Raw genomic sequence first — 13,781 nt, forward strand, 5'->3', positions numbered from 1 at the left:
CTTAATACAGAAAAAAGGTTCGAGACCATTTCATCACAGAATAAAATAATTATGAACATACCAGCGGGCAACTAATGTCTATAAAGTATCTAAAAATAGAAATTTTAGTTCTCTAAGAATAGTTCTTACTTTAAGCAGAAGATAAGTGTCCCGAAAAAATCGTAAAAATATTTTTGGGGCTGCTGAAAAAATTGCTGTCCGTGAACTGGAGGGAAAATTGTTCATGGTATTCTGTTATTAAAGTTGAAGGCCAAATTCAGGGAACGCCGTGTGCGAGCTTGCTCAAAAGTCTCTATTTCTGCTCTGGTGAGAACATCATATCATTTAGACTGTCGAAAAAGCTGTCAACAGCTTCCTGGGAGAGTTCCACTAACTCGGAAAAAGGGGTAACCATGCATTCGTTCGCATGATTGTCTCCACTGGCGTTTTGATTTGGATTGCTGACAGAAGGTCGTACCTGATCGATGCTGCTTTCATCTTGAACTTCACTACCCCTTAATCGTGATGGTGAAGCTTCCACGAATGCCGTCATCAGGATTGGTAGCCGTTGAGGGCAGCACAAAGCATGAGCCTTTATTGGACTCAACAATGATTCTGCATCCATTGGCGCATCCGATTGTAGCGTCAGACAGGTGTCTAACACGCATTCTTCTCCGCATAGCAGGCACCTTAATACAGGTAAAACACATCGATGCCACATTGGTCGAAATGATAGAAACCAAGTCATGTTCAGGTCTCTAAGCCGGGATAGTCCCAGGATTTTTGATATCCGGTCCCGGTATCCAATGGCTCGGATTGTTTCTTCCCTTGTCGCAGATGTTTTGTCTGTGACATGGTTTGCCATAACGAAATATTAGGACCAAGAATAGGATTCCTGCAATTAGTCCCAAAATGAGGGGAAGTCCGCCAAAAATCGAATGGACGAAATCTGGAAAAATACCCAGTATGGCTTTGAATGGTGTTAATGCCATCGAAAATACTGTCTTAAATACTTGTGAGACTCCACTGGTATCAGAAATATTTAAGATTTCATTCAGGATTTCTGCGAAATGTATGGGGGAATTAGTTGATAACAATGAGTGAATCTCTGCAGTCGTCCTTGCGACTAGGAGATCATACGTTTCTTTTGATGACGTGAGCCCGGTCGGCGTCTGAAGAAGCACTGTTTTCATTCTGCTCAAAGTATCTATTTGAATAGAAGTAATTTTCAAGTTGGGCCATGCCCTTGCCTCCCTGTCTGGAAAGGAGCTGGGGAACAATGAGTGTCCACAGCACTTGACCTTCGCAGTCGTAGTTACAAGATAAGGAGTCCCGGGCATAAGACTACAACATCTGCGATCTACAATTAGAATGTAACTCCCATTGTAGAGTCTTTGAAAGAATGGTTCTATCTCTGTTGCAGGTGCGCCTTGCTGGTGACATGAAAGGTTATTTGAGTTCCCTTCACAGGCTCCGTGCAAACTAATTCCATTACACAGAAGTGTACCGCTTAGTGACATTGCACAATTGTTGCCACTAAGAAACACTTTCTGTCCTTTATTACTGACACATTCATGTGAATAGGGCAAGTTCCATGTTGTTTTAATGTACCCTTTTCCTAATTTTTCGTACATGGCAGCCTGTATATATTTTTGGCAGTATTGAAACCTGAAGGTAGATATTGGAATATTAATTATCCCATGTATTATCCATTCACTGACAGGTCGCTCTGACATTGTCACTGGTAATCTTTCGAGTTTCTCAATGCTCAGGATTGTATAATCAGCTCCCTTTTGTGCCATACTGATTTGTTTATCAGTAAGGTTAAAGATATTGAATAGTGACGTTGTGTTGATTAAACGCCAAGGCACAGAGCCTGAACGCAGATTTTGTAACGTCCAGCCAAGCTGTACAATAGAACGCAATTGAGACTGACCGTGTTGTAACAACAGTAAGTCTTGCGATATTATGTCGATTGCTGAAGACACAATGCTGTCCAAAGAAAAAATTCTGGAGGACAGAGTCATTAACCCATTGTCCACTACAGAAAGTGATTTTTCCAAATTAATACGGTCAATTTCCCGTATTCTTTCTGCTGTTTCAATTTGAGTAACCTTCCAGGCCTCGTTGTATGCTGCATATACAGAGGCTGCTATGAAACGTTTTTGACGCTGTTTGCGCGGTCCCATAATGAAATCACGCAAGTCAGCACCATCAGTAAGTAAAGTTAGGTGTTGCTTAATTTCTGCCAGTGTGGAAGTTTGTAACCATTGAAGGCATAATTTGCCCACACTGTAGGTGGTTATTATCCCTGGGTGTTGTCTTTGGGGATATCTAGGGTCTGGCCTGGTCAATTTGAACTCCTGTGTTTTGTTCAGGAATCTGTCTTGACAGTTATTAGTATCTGTGGGCCAGATCAACCACTGTTTCCAATCTGGATGTGTTCTGTTTTGGTTTAATACATAGTTCACGTCTATTTCCTCATCTGTAGAGTTATTGCTGTACATTATTGGTTTTGGAATAGACGGTTTATTTAAGTCTTTGATTTTGGCTAGGCCAAGACAGGTTGTTTTTTGAACAGTGTCATTTAAAAATATAATTTGTTCTGGGATCATGCAGGCTCTAAACAAAGATTCTATACCTTGTACTTGCCATTCTTTCGTACCCCAAACACTTTTTACTTCAACATTTTTGTCCCAATAATCAAAACCAAAAGTATTCATTTGTTCAAAGAATGAGTCTGAATATATCAATTTCGTGTTTGTTATCATGGTCTTTGTCCCTGTCTTATTTGACAATTTGTAATAAAATGTTTCAGCATTACTTGTGTTAAAACCTGAAAAATATGGATATTTGTCATAAAAGGTTCTTGAGCTTCCTTTTGGAGGGGTTGCACAATGTTCCCATTGATTATAATTTAAAACATTTCTAGGTTGTGCAGATCTATGTAGAAAATGGTTACCATAGTGGTTATAACAGTACATACTATCATAATTTGTAGAACCCTGCAAATAATCATGTTTGGTAAATTTAGCAGACATCACTAGGTCAGACATCATATTATTTATACTTTCGAAGTCCCAATCATCAGCAAATGAGCTTGGATTTACAAAGTCACTCAATGAGATCTTAATTTGGTGTGGGTATTTCAGGATTTCAACCGGACCATAGATTTCGGAGTCAGTGTTGTCCCATGCTACCCCACCCGGTATAGGATTGGCTGTGAAGTTGACTGAAGAAAGTTCTCTTTTCTCGACGTGTGAAGATGTGTGTGGTTTGAGGATCAAGTTGATTTTCTGACTTGCTGTGTCCATTTTGGCATATTTTCCCTCAATGAAGCATCCCAAAGTTAGTACCATGATGAGCCAAAGTATGAGGATAAATGCACCAAAACCCACCCAGAATTCAATCCATGGAGAAATTAGACATGTTTCTTTCAGTTGTTTCAAAAGTTCTTTAGCTTTATCTTTAAAGGTTTTTGTTGATGGCTGTGTTTTTGATTCATTGAACCCTTCAGAGGAATCATCGAAGTTTATGAAGTAGCCGGATGCAGTTCTGTCAATTGTTCCAATTGCTTCAGGATTATTGTTTCTTGCATATTCGTCTGTTACTTCATTGTAGGTTGGTGCGTCTCTGCTAAATGTTTTTATTTGGGTTTTCAGAGGTTTAAGTTCCATTGCATTGTTGCATAGTCCTTGTTGTTCTTGTGTAGGCGTTCCGAATGTGATTAGCCTCTTAGTTAGGACCTCTGTATTGGTAGCAAACCTTGGTGTTCTGCTACTTATTGGGAGTCCACTTGGCCTACTATTTGTTATCGGCCACATGATTGTGGTTTTACCAGGTCGATTGATACAACTCGGTTCTCCTTTTTACCAGCAAGCGGCGGTAGTACAACTGATCTTGTCCCGTTGATAGACAAGACAGGAACTGCTTTTCTGTAAGAAGGCCCAAATTCCTTCTTTACCGCAATCTTTTCTCTGACTAGATCCCTGACTTTTGGAATCCAGACAGGTCTTGCTGGGACCGGTGGTGGTTCTTCAGTGGTTGTTGGCTGTTGTTTCAATTTTATGTTGCTCAGGTCTTTTCTTGTTTCGTTTAAGTCCTGTAAAATAGCCAAACGATCTTTGATATCAAAGCTTTTTTCCTTCACCACTGAAGTCTGACTGTCGAGGTCTAAGACTAACATCCTAGTTCCAAATAATAATTCGTACGGACTGAATCCCTTCAGAGAATTTCTTGGCAAGTTATTTAGACTACGTTGGACACTTATTAGATGTTTGACCCACCCAGCTCCCGAACCTAATATCCTTTCTGTTATAGATTGCTTTCTGCCTTGGTTTTTTCTTTACACCATCCCGTATCCCTCAGGAAGGAAGTGAGAAGAATCCCGCTATGCTATGCTCATTTGGCCGAGCTTTCCCACAAGCTTGAGGGCTAAAGTGAAAACATTGGTCAAACGTAGCATGCTCCTAGCGTATATGCCATTTAGACTCGCGAATCTTTGTATAACAGTCCGGACGTCAGCCGAGTGCTGAGGATCTACATTATAAGTGGAAACTAGCCTGTATATGTTAATCGGACGCTTTGCTTTTTACTGTTGATTTTTTCTGGAGTAAAACGCCACGGTAATATACCGTTTCTCTCGCCACTGCGATCTCTGTTGCAGTCCGGGCATTTTTTTACAAAAATGTCATGCTGCAGGCTCATGCCTGGCCACCAGTACACTGATTGTAATTCTTCCAGAGAATCTTTTAGTTTGAGGTGTCTGAGACCCTCACCCATATGTGCGTCTGCAATTAACAAGGTTCTCCTGTCCATGTTTGGAATTACTCTATCCCCCCCTCCAGGGATTCTAGCAAAAAGGGACGGAGTTTGCATCGATTATGTATGTATAATTGAGTGGATAATTGATCGGTAGCGCTGAGCAGTCGCCTTTTGATGACGTTTTCACCGCCAGCACTGTTTCACCGTCAATGTATTTTACTGTACGCTTTTTTCTAGCTACGGAAGCCGATTTAGTTGCTACCGCTGTGGCTGTCTCAGCCAATGAATTCCCTGCAACGTGAACGCCATCACGCTGATGACTCAGTGAGTGTATCACGTGAGTCTTTGGTAGTTCTCTTTGTAACAGAACTATTTGTTCCCAAAGCAGTTTTTGCTTTATTGTTGCACCTGTGTCATCTTTGTAACCGTTTTGAATCCATGTCTGCAAATCCTTGTTATATGATTTGACGCAGTAATATGAATCGGACACTATAAGTGTCGGGAATTCGTGATCCGCATTATCTAGCGCCATTTTTAATGCTAATATTTCAGTTTGTTGTTCTGAATTAGTTTCTACTGAGTGTGTTTTTGTTAATAGAGGTCTTAGCTTGCCTCCGCGCCACACTTCTTTTGTAATCTCACATGTGGGGTTGTATGCTTGTTCTCCCCAAACGGAGGGTTGAGCATGTCCGTCTGTATAGATTACACAGGCATACTGTCGTAATGGCAGAATGTCGGCTGGCAGAGGGAATGTTCTTTCATATTCTAGATTTTTTAATTCCTTTAGTTCTGGATCAAAGTAGTAGTATACTTTGTCCGTGGTGATTGAATTCACCCATTGTATCCACTTTGGATTCAATGCTGTGGTTGGTAAATTACATGGTGTTGTTAATGCCTCAAAGGCTGATTCTGCTGTTCCGACTCTGATATGTCTACCGTCAGCTTTATCTTTTTCTTTCGCTAATGCGGTTTGAACTGCATGAACAATGTTTTCTGTAATGCTGAACCTCTTTTCAGCTTCTGTGTACAAGTGTGACTTGAATGCAATTGGTATCTTTTCTCCCTCATTAGAGGTCAGGTATGTGAATCCGCATCTTCCTGGGATGACTCGAATCACAAGATTGCGTGTGTTGTCACGTGTTTCTAATTTTGTTTTAATTAGCATGTCTGTTTGTAAGGATCTCAGAATTTCTGTGTGTATTTGAGTCCAATTGGTTCTTTTAAAATCTGGTTTTATTAGATCATAAAGGGGTTTGACCCTTTCTGCGTAATTTGCAATGTATGTTCTTCCGAAATTTAGGAAGCCTAGAATTGACTGTAGGTTTTTTAGTGATCTAGGTGCTTGGAGTATGGCACATTTCTCTAGGAAATTGTCAGCCAGGCTTTTGCCTTCACTTGATAATTCATATCCTAAGAACAGGACTGTCAGATGGGCAATTCTGGATTTTTTAAAGTTGAATTTGTAACCCTCTGCTGCGAACCCAAGTATTATGGTGTTCACTCTTTTCAAGTGAGTATCCAAGTCATCATCTGTTAAATAAATGTCATCGACATAAGATAATGCTTCGTCATCATATGTTTGTAGTAATTCTGTTACTCTCGCTGAGAATACTCCCGGGCTGTTCTTGTACCCCTGGGCTAACCGACAGAATTGTTATTGAGTGCCATTTATTGAGAACGCAGACAAATATCTGCTCTCTGGTGCTATGTTTTGACAAAAGAATCCATTAGAGATGTCTAATGTTGTTTTGTATTTTTTGCGCACTATGTTATTCATTAGTGCAGCACTATGCGAGTTTTGCACTGCAAAAGTTTTGCAACATGAGTTAAGGTGTCGGTAATCCAAAACTAGACGGTATGAATTGTCTGGTTTGGAGACCGGAAACAAAGGGTTGTTCATTTGTGAGGTGCAAGTTTCAATCACCCCCTGGTATTCTAGCTGATCTAGGATTTCTTTTACCTGTTTTTTAGCTTCTTGCTTAATTGGGTACTGCCTTTGTGCAGTAGGTTGTGATTTTAACTGGATTTTGTGAGGAGGAGAGTCCTCATCCCATCCTACATGATTTTTATATAAAGCAGGAGCTTGAGCTACTGCCCACTTTCTGGCAAGTGTGTATTTTTTATGAATTGGGATATGATTTGAGAAGGCCGGCATAATTATTTCTTCGCCATGAGGGCAATCCCTGACAAACTCTGGTGGCCAGTCTTTTTCAGCTAGAAGGATGTCATAGCCCTTGGAGAGATTATCCCAAAATAGTCCCCTTATTTTTCTAGTCTTATCCCCTTCTATACGTAAAGTTATTTCATATATTTTGTGAGGTTTGCTAACTCTGGTGTCTGCAGTTTCCACTTGAAGATATTCATTCGTGTCCACTGTCTCCAGATGATTCATAAGGACTTTGCGAGCTATGCTCACTTCTGCTGCGCTGTCTAGCACTGTCTGAGCCCATTCTCCGTTTTTCAGTTGTGTCCTCAGTATTCTCGGCATTGTTAACTATTTTAATGCTGGCTACCTTCTTTTTTGGAAATTGTAATTTCTTTTTCAGATGAGCAGGTTCCTTGTCTTTGGACTTGGCGTGCTCTTCTCTTTGTTCTGATTGTCCTCTTCTTTCCGATTTCTGCGAGGAAGTCTGAAAAGATTGAGAGGGACGTGTATCAATGTCTTGATATCTATCAGGCTTTTTTATATTATCCCTATTTCTAAGGTTATATCTTTTCCCAGAGGGGTCACTTTGGGGTGACCTGTGTCTTTGGTTAGGAGGTTTTTCTCTCCGCCTAGGAGACCTTCCTCTGGACTGGAATTTCTTTTCTTTAGGATTGGATTGTTTGTTTCCATCCCAGCTCTTTTTTTGTGATGTTGAATTATTATTAAAAAATATTTTTTCAGGACTTTCAATCAGTTGTGGTTTTACTGGTATTTCACCTAAACTATCTCTACCTAGTTCCTCATAGGATTTTTCTATGATTCTGGCAATTTCAGCTGGTTGGTCTGCTATATCTGTCTCTTTTAACCTCTGGCGGATCGCCACGTTTGCTGCTTCTCCCTTGATGTTGGCTAATAATATAGCCGAGACCTGCTTGAAGTCTTTTAGTAATTTCATACCAAGAGTTAAAGCGGGTTCTGGACCGTATTCATCTTGAATTTGTTTTAGCACATCTGGTATTACCGAAATGGATGGAACACCGTGCGTTTTTGTGTAAATGGAAGCAAAGACTGTACCCCAAGTGTCACAGTCCTCCACGTGTGGTGCGATTCCCATTGGAAGACAGATAGTCAGAATCCTGTGTTTTTCTAACGGGGTGGTGTCTGGAAACACCGCCTCTATTTGGGTGATTTTTTGTGCTAGCCAGAATGGTATTTGTTCCCGTTTAGCCGGTACTTTACCTAGGCAGGACTGTATGTTCTGTGGTGTAATTTTATTTGTGTTCCCCTGGTGAGGGGTCAGCTGTGGAATTTTAATTGCGGGTTGTATTGTTGAAGTCCGCATCACATATTGGACTAATTGTCTATGTACTTTTATTAATTGTTTTAGCTGTGTTAAAAGCTCTGGTGCAGGCATTCTTTCGATGTCTGGATGTGGTGTGTATCCGGCTAGGACCGGCCACGTTGCTCCTGGTCTACCTAATGGACCGAGCCTGGTGATGTGATTGTTATGTTTTAGGGCGCCATTAAATAAGAGCAGATGCTCTTGAAATTTAAGTGGTACTTCCACCTCCTCGAAAGGAGTGTACTCCTCAGGAGGTTCCTCTGTTTTGTAATAGTGGAAGTACTTTGTTACAGCATTTGCTGCTGGAAAGTTTATCCATGTGTAGAATACCTCTGTCTGCCGATATTCGTGTGCCTCAATTACGAATATGACTGTGCCACCTCTAGGTGTCAGTCCATTTTCTATAAGTTTTAAAGTTATAGATTTTCTTTTGATGACCGGGATGAGTATTATACCCGGGTCTGCTTCTTGTATAGCAGTATCAGCTGCTGCGAGTTCAGTTGCTATTATAACTGCCTCCCTTTCTCCTTCACTGTCTGACATTGTACTGTCCAGAAGGTTATTTTGTTTGTTTGCAGATCAGGTTCTTATGGAAACAAAGATTAGATGCACAATATTTTGGAACAGTGTATCCTTCAACGTTGACTAAACCAAGAACCATACATAGGAGTTCCCTCCTGCGAGGTCTGGCGGATATGACCTTTCGCCCACTCCAGACGTCTTTGGAGTGGTATGGGGAAAAGGGGTCTGAGTGAAAAAGCACGACTGAGTTACTCCGAAAATGTCTTACGTTACTTTTTATCGCCTTATCCAAACGAGTTGGGCGCCATGTAGTGTAGTTCCTATTATCCCAATAGGCTCTGCGCATTGGAATAATACCTTCAATAGTATAGGCCTAGACCAGACGTTAACTAGGTCTACTACTGTCGATATTAGACTTAAAGTTTTGGGTTTGCCAGCTAGCTCAGAGTTCACTAGAAACTTTCTCGAATAGGCAAGGAGGAGTTGAACCTCCCTGGATAGACAAGAAGGGATTTAGGGGCATATTATCAAGCCTGTGCGATAAAATTATCGCCGCCATATCGGCCGAAAACGGCCGATAAAGCGGCGATAATGGGCTTGATAATATGCTCTATGGAATTCCAATCGAAGCCCATGTTAGATGTGAAGACATCTAACATGGGCTTCGATTGGAATTCCATAGAGCATATTATCAAGCCCATTGTCGCCGCTTTATCGGCCGTTTTCGGCCGATAAAGCGGCGATAATTTGATCGCACAGACTTGATAATATGCCCCTTAGTTTCTGACAACCATAGAACATGACAACTTTGCTCTCCCCTAATCAAGAGTGTATCTCTAGAGTCGTGTGAAAACAAAAGACGACTTATTTTACTCAGTCAGTACGTGCATTCTTAGTCTCACCAGATTGTAGAGAAAAGGAAGAGACGGGCGTGTTCAATAAAAGATGGTATTTATTGATCAGTCTCTTTTCTCATACAAGAGAAATGGATCGATATTATCGCAATACTTATGGTTAAGTAAAGTGCATACATTAAAAGCAGAAGTATAAAATAATACTGTAAAAACATTGATATGGTTTCTAAGCCATATGAAGGTTTAAAATGAATAAAATAGATACATACATATATACATTTGACTAATCGTACTCAACTGGTGTTTCTAACTACGTCTACCCCGTGTACCTGACCTAAGCCTAATACGTGGGCAGGGATAGAAAGTTCCAGTTTAAGTTAAGTTTGTTTTGCCAAGTGACTGACTAAAGAATTCTCTGTGAGGGGTTATTCAGTTCTGTACCTGGAATCTAGGAGGAATGAGGGATGGTATCTCTCGTCTCTGGTCTCGATATTCCAGGCTGCCTGCGAGGGCTACCCGGAAGCGCCGGAGCTGGATTTCTCGGCAGGAGAAAAGCAGCGTGTCGTTCTCAGCGCGTCAGGAAGGCGGGGCTGCGCCAGCGGGGTCTGCTCTGCTCTGGGCTTCGGCAAGTCTGGCTGCTCCGATCTCGTCACCACCGCGTGTGTTTGCATAGGGCAATATCGGTAATATTTATACCTTTAAGGTGCCGAGATTGACGTAAGGATGGACATAGATACGTCAATAAGGATGTCATACGGTGTGGTCGTTAGCACATTCTTTTGCTGAAGTTCTCGATGAAATCAAAACAATGGCCGCAGGGTTTTACCCAGGTTGTCATAGGTTTGATTTGTTTTGAGAACTCTGTATGCCTTATCAGGGGCTGGAGGAATATTGCTTGTCTAATTAGATGGCAAGCGTTATGACCTAATCAGATAACACGTTCCTGTGCCGTAGTGTGGCTTTTTCAGATAACGGTTCCTGCATCATGGGGGTTTTCAGCATCATGGGCTGGCTGCTAGTTAACTTGTTAACCAGAATAGGGTCAGGAATAGGGGGATCGATACAGAACCTATAGGAATACATCACAATTCGTTACGGACGCCAGAAGGCTGCCGCGAGGAATCCGCGAGCCGCTGTACGGATTACCACAGGCACTGCAGGGTCGCTGCAGGGTCGCGGAGGCTGCGGAGACATACCAGCGCAGCGGGGATTGTGCACCTTCCCTGTTTCTGGATGTTCGTCGGAGGCGGTAAGGTCCCGCACCCGCACATGCACGGAGGCACTGCAGAGGTAACCTGGACCTTGTAATCATGTAACCTGGACCCGCGCTTACACCTGTACTCGCCTGCACCTGTACTTGTCCGGTTTTGCATCCGCACCCACCTCTATACCCCCTATACTCTCGACCAGGGAAAGGACCCACAGCCGAGAATTGAGGATTTTATCCCTGCTGGCATTTTCGCCGTACATGGAGACGTGTTGTTTGCCCTGTCCCGACCTGGAGCCTGGTTTGAGAGGAGCCTGAGCCTGACATCGCTGTAATTGCCAGGACAGGGATTGCGAGACACTGGGTGCTCTGCGCAGCAACATCCAGCGCTCTTGGTGTCTCTTCCCCGCCCCTAGCTCCACTGCGTCCTGATTTGAGAGGAGCCTGATTTGAGAGAAGCCTGACCGCTGTAACTGCCGGGGCAGGGACTGCGAGACCCAGGGTGCTTTGCGCAGCAACTTCCAGCGCACCTGGTGTCTCTTCCCCGCCCCTAGCACCTGCCGCTCTCTCTGTTCGCCCCGCCCCACCATCAGCCTAACAGCACTCCCAAAAATCTGAGCATCCTTACCCGCTGCGCAGGAGCACGCCGGGAGAAGCCCGGGACAAGGGCGGGTCCGACTGAGACCGACAGCGGCCGCATGAGGCTGGGCTGGGCCACACCCCTTTAGTCCCTTTCATTTTGACTTTCTGAGCTCTTCTGCTTAAAGTTTTTGGCTTGTAGGATACATAGTTTTAATTTTAATCTATTTAAGTGTTACATTTTATTCTCTTTCTTGTTAATAATGACGACAAAAGAATTAAGATCGGGAAGAGTATTAGTTGGTAGAGCCTGCTCCAAGACTAAATCCAATCCTTTACGGAATAGAGATGGGTCAGCTTTACAATTAAAAAGCAAATGTCAACTTTATTCTCTATGGGACAAGGGAAAGAATAAAGTAGTGCCGGAGGGCCATGTTGAAGATATTAACAATAAAGAGCAGGTGTGGGATTCTGTCGTTACTAAAGGTGATAGTACCTTATCGGGTATAGTTGCCCTGTCCCCTACAAAAGAGTTACCTTATAAGAACCAAATGGGAGACGTTGTGTATTTATGTGAAAATCAAGCCAAAGCTGTTAATGCAGCAGATTTAGGTAACATCTCTGCCTCTTCTGCAGCGGCTATAGCAGATAATGTCCCTCTTTATCTTAAGGCAGACCAAAAAACTCATCCCGATACATCACCTTCTCAAAACTTTCTACCAGAGGACTTCACTTTACCTGATATAAACTTAGAGTCTCAGAAGCAATTATTTAAAGTACAGAACCCTATTATTACACAAGACATAGCAGCTACCCCCAGGTTACATCTTTTTAGTAGCACTCCCTCTAAAAATTCTGAGTTCTCTATTTCTCAAGTGAACTCCTTCTCTAACCCTGTTCACACACGAAATGAAGATCCCCTTAACATTTATCCAAGTAATGATAACGTAATATCTAAATCCCTATTTTCGCTGGAGCAACTCATCTCGTCGATCCTACAGCTTTTGGAAAAATTAGTTAGTGGGTCGGATAATACATTTGATACAGTGACCTTGATTCTAAAGGCGCTACTGAGTAATAAAAAAGGATCAGAAGTTGTTACACCTTTAAAAATAGTTACTCCAACGAAAAAACCCAGTAGGGCAGTAAATGAGGCATCCCTACCGGCCGTAGTTTTAGATCCTCTGGTTACAATCCACACTCATACAGCGGCACAGAATGTGAATCCAACTAATGGTAATTGTGTGGCTTTTATTGACCAGGAGATTGAGGCCTTGACGATTCTGGATGATAATCTTACTACCATTCCTCCTCCCATCTTTCCTATCTTTATTCCCCTAATAAATAAAGAAACCCCTACCCCTACTGTTCTCCTGAACAAGGTCTCTCCGAAAAAATCTACAATAGCATTACCTAAAAAACAAAGAGGCAAAAAAAGAAAACCACACCGTAGATTTTATCAAAAAAGGCAAAGGAAAATCACCTTTGAATGCGATCAAGAGCCCTCTTTGGAAAACTCTAACCTGGAGGTCTCTGAATCTAATTCGTTGCATAACCCAGTGGGATTCACAAAGTCGATCCCTACAGAGATACAACATGATCCTTTGATTAATTTAAACCAGTTATGTTCTGATGAGCAGATCAAAATGGTGAATGATCCTAAACCAGAACCAATCCCTGATCCAAAATTAAAATCAATCCTTAATCCTTTGGCTATTCCCTTCTCAGAGGTGGCAGTAATTGAAAATGAATCAAAACTGGTACCTAAGAATAGAGAAAATGTGGACACCCTCTTCCTAGACTTCATACCTCTTTTTGACCCAGATCTTATTTTAAATAGATCCGCATTGGTTAAATGTTTCTGTGAAATAGAGAGCCTAAAACTAATCCAATCTGTAGACTTAGATATATTAACACTAATAAATATAGAGGGTAGAAAGATAGCATGGGTAAAATGTTACTCCAAATTGGTAGAAAATTATGTTCTACAATGGGCTGAGGAACTTCAAATAAGGGGGATTGATGTTGTCCCTTTCCTTCAGGTTAAAATAGGAAGCCAAAGACCCCAAAAAATGGCATTATTTCAGGGTATAAATTCCGGTCCCTCAGATGGAGCCTTTGTAATGCCTGAGGAATTAAAAATAAGGATATTAAAAAATGAGCGACAGGTGGTTATAAATAACCCTCAGCCAAAAAAACAAACTATGGTAAAGGATGCCGATTTGGAGTGGAGTTGGCTCCCTGCAATTCTATCAAATAAATCAGGTTTTTCTTCAAGAATGAATTCCAATTTTTAACGCTGAATTAAAAATATTATCGTGGAATATTGCTGGACTATCACAGAGCCTAGAAAAATTGTTATTTTTGTAATCTATAGAGGCAGATGTG

General features: G+C 41.8%; 1 protein-coding gene across 1 annotated transcript in view; it reads right to left on the minus strand.

Annotated features, from left to right (window-relative positions):
* The window catches only part of TMPRSS7 (transmembrane serine protease 7), a 434,671-nt gene that overhangs the window by 31,247 nt on the left and 389,643 nt on the right, over positions 1-13,781 (minus strand). Inside the window, exon 17 of the mRNA XM_078658964.1 lies at positions 12,143-12,149. Within this exon, the coding sequence (XP_078515090.1) occupies positions 12,143-12,149 (7 nt within the window). The remainder of the gene's footprint in view (positions 1-12,142; positions 12,150-13,781) is intronic.

This window comes from Lissotriton helveticus, chromosome 8 (assembly GCF_964261635.1).
Source record: "Lissotriton helveticus chromosome 8, aLisHel1.1, whole genome shotgun sequence".
Taxonomy (NCBI): Eukaryota; Metazoa; Chordata; class Amphibia; order Caudata; family Salamandridae; genus Lissotriton; species Lissotriton helveticus.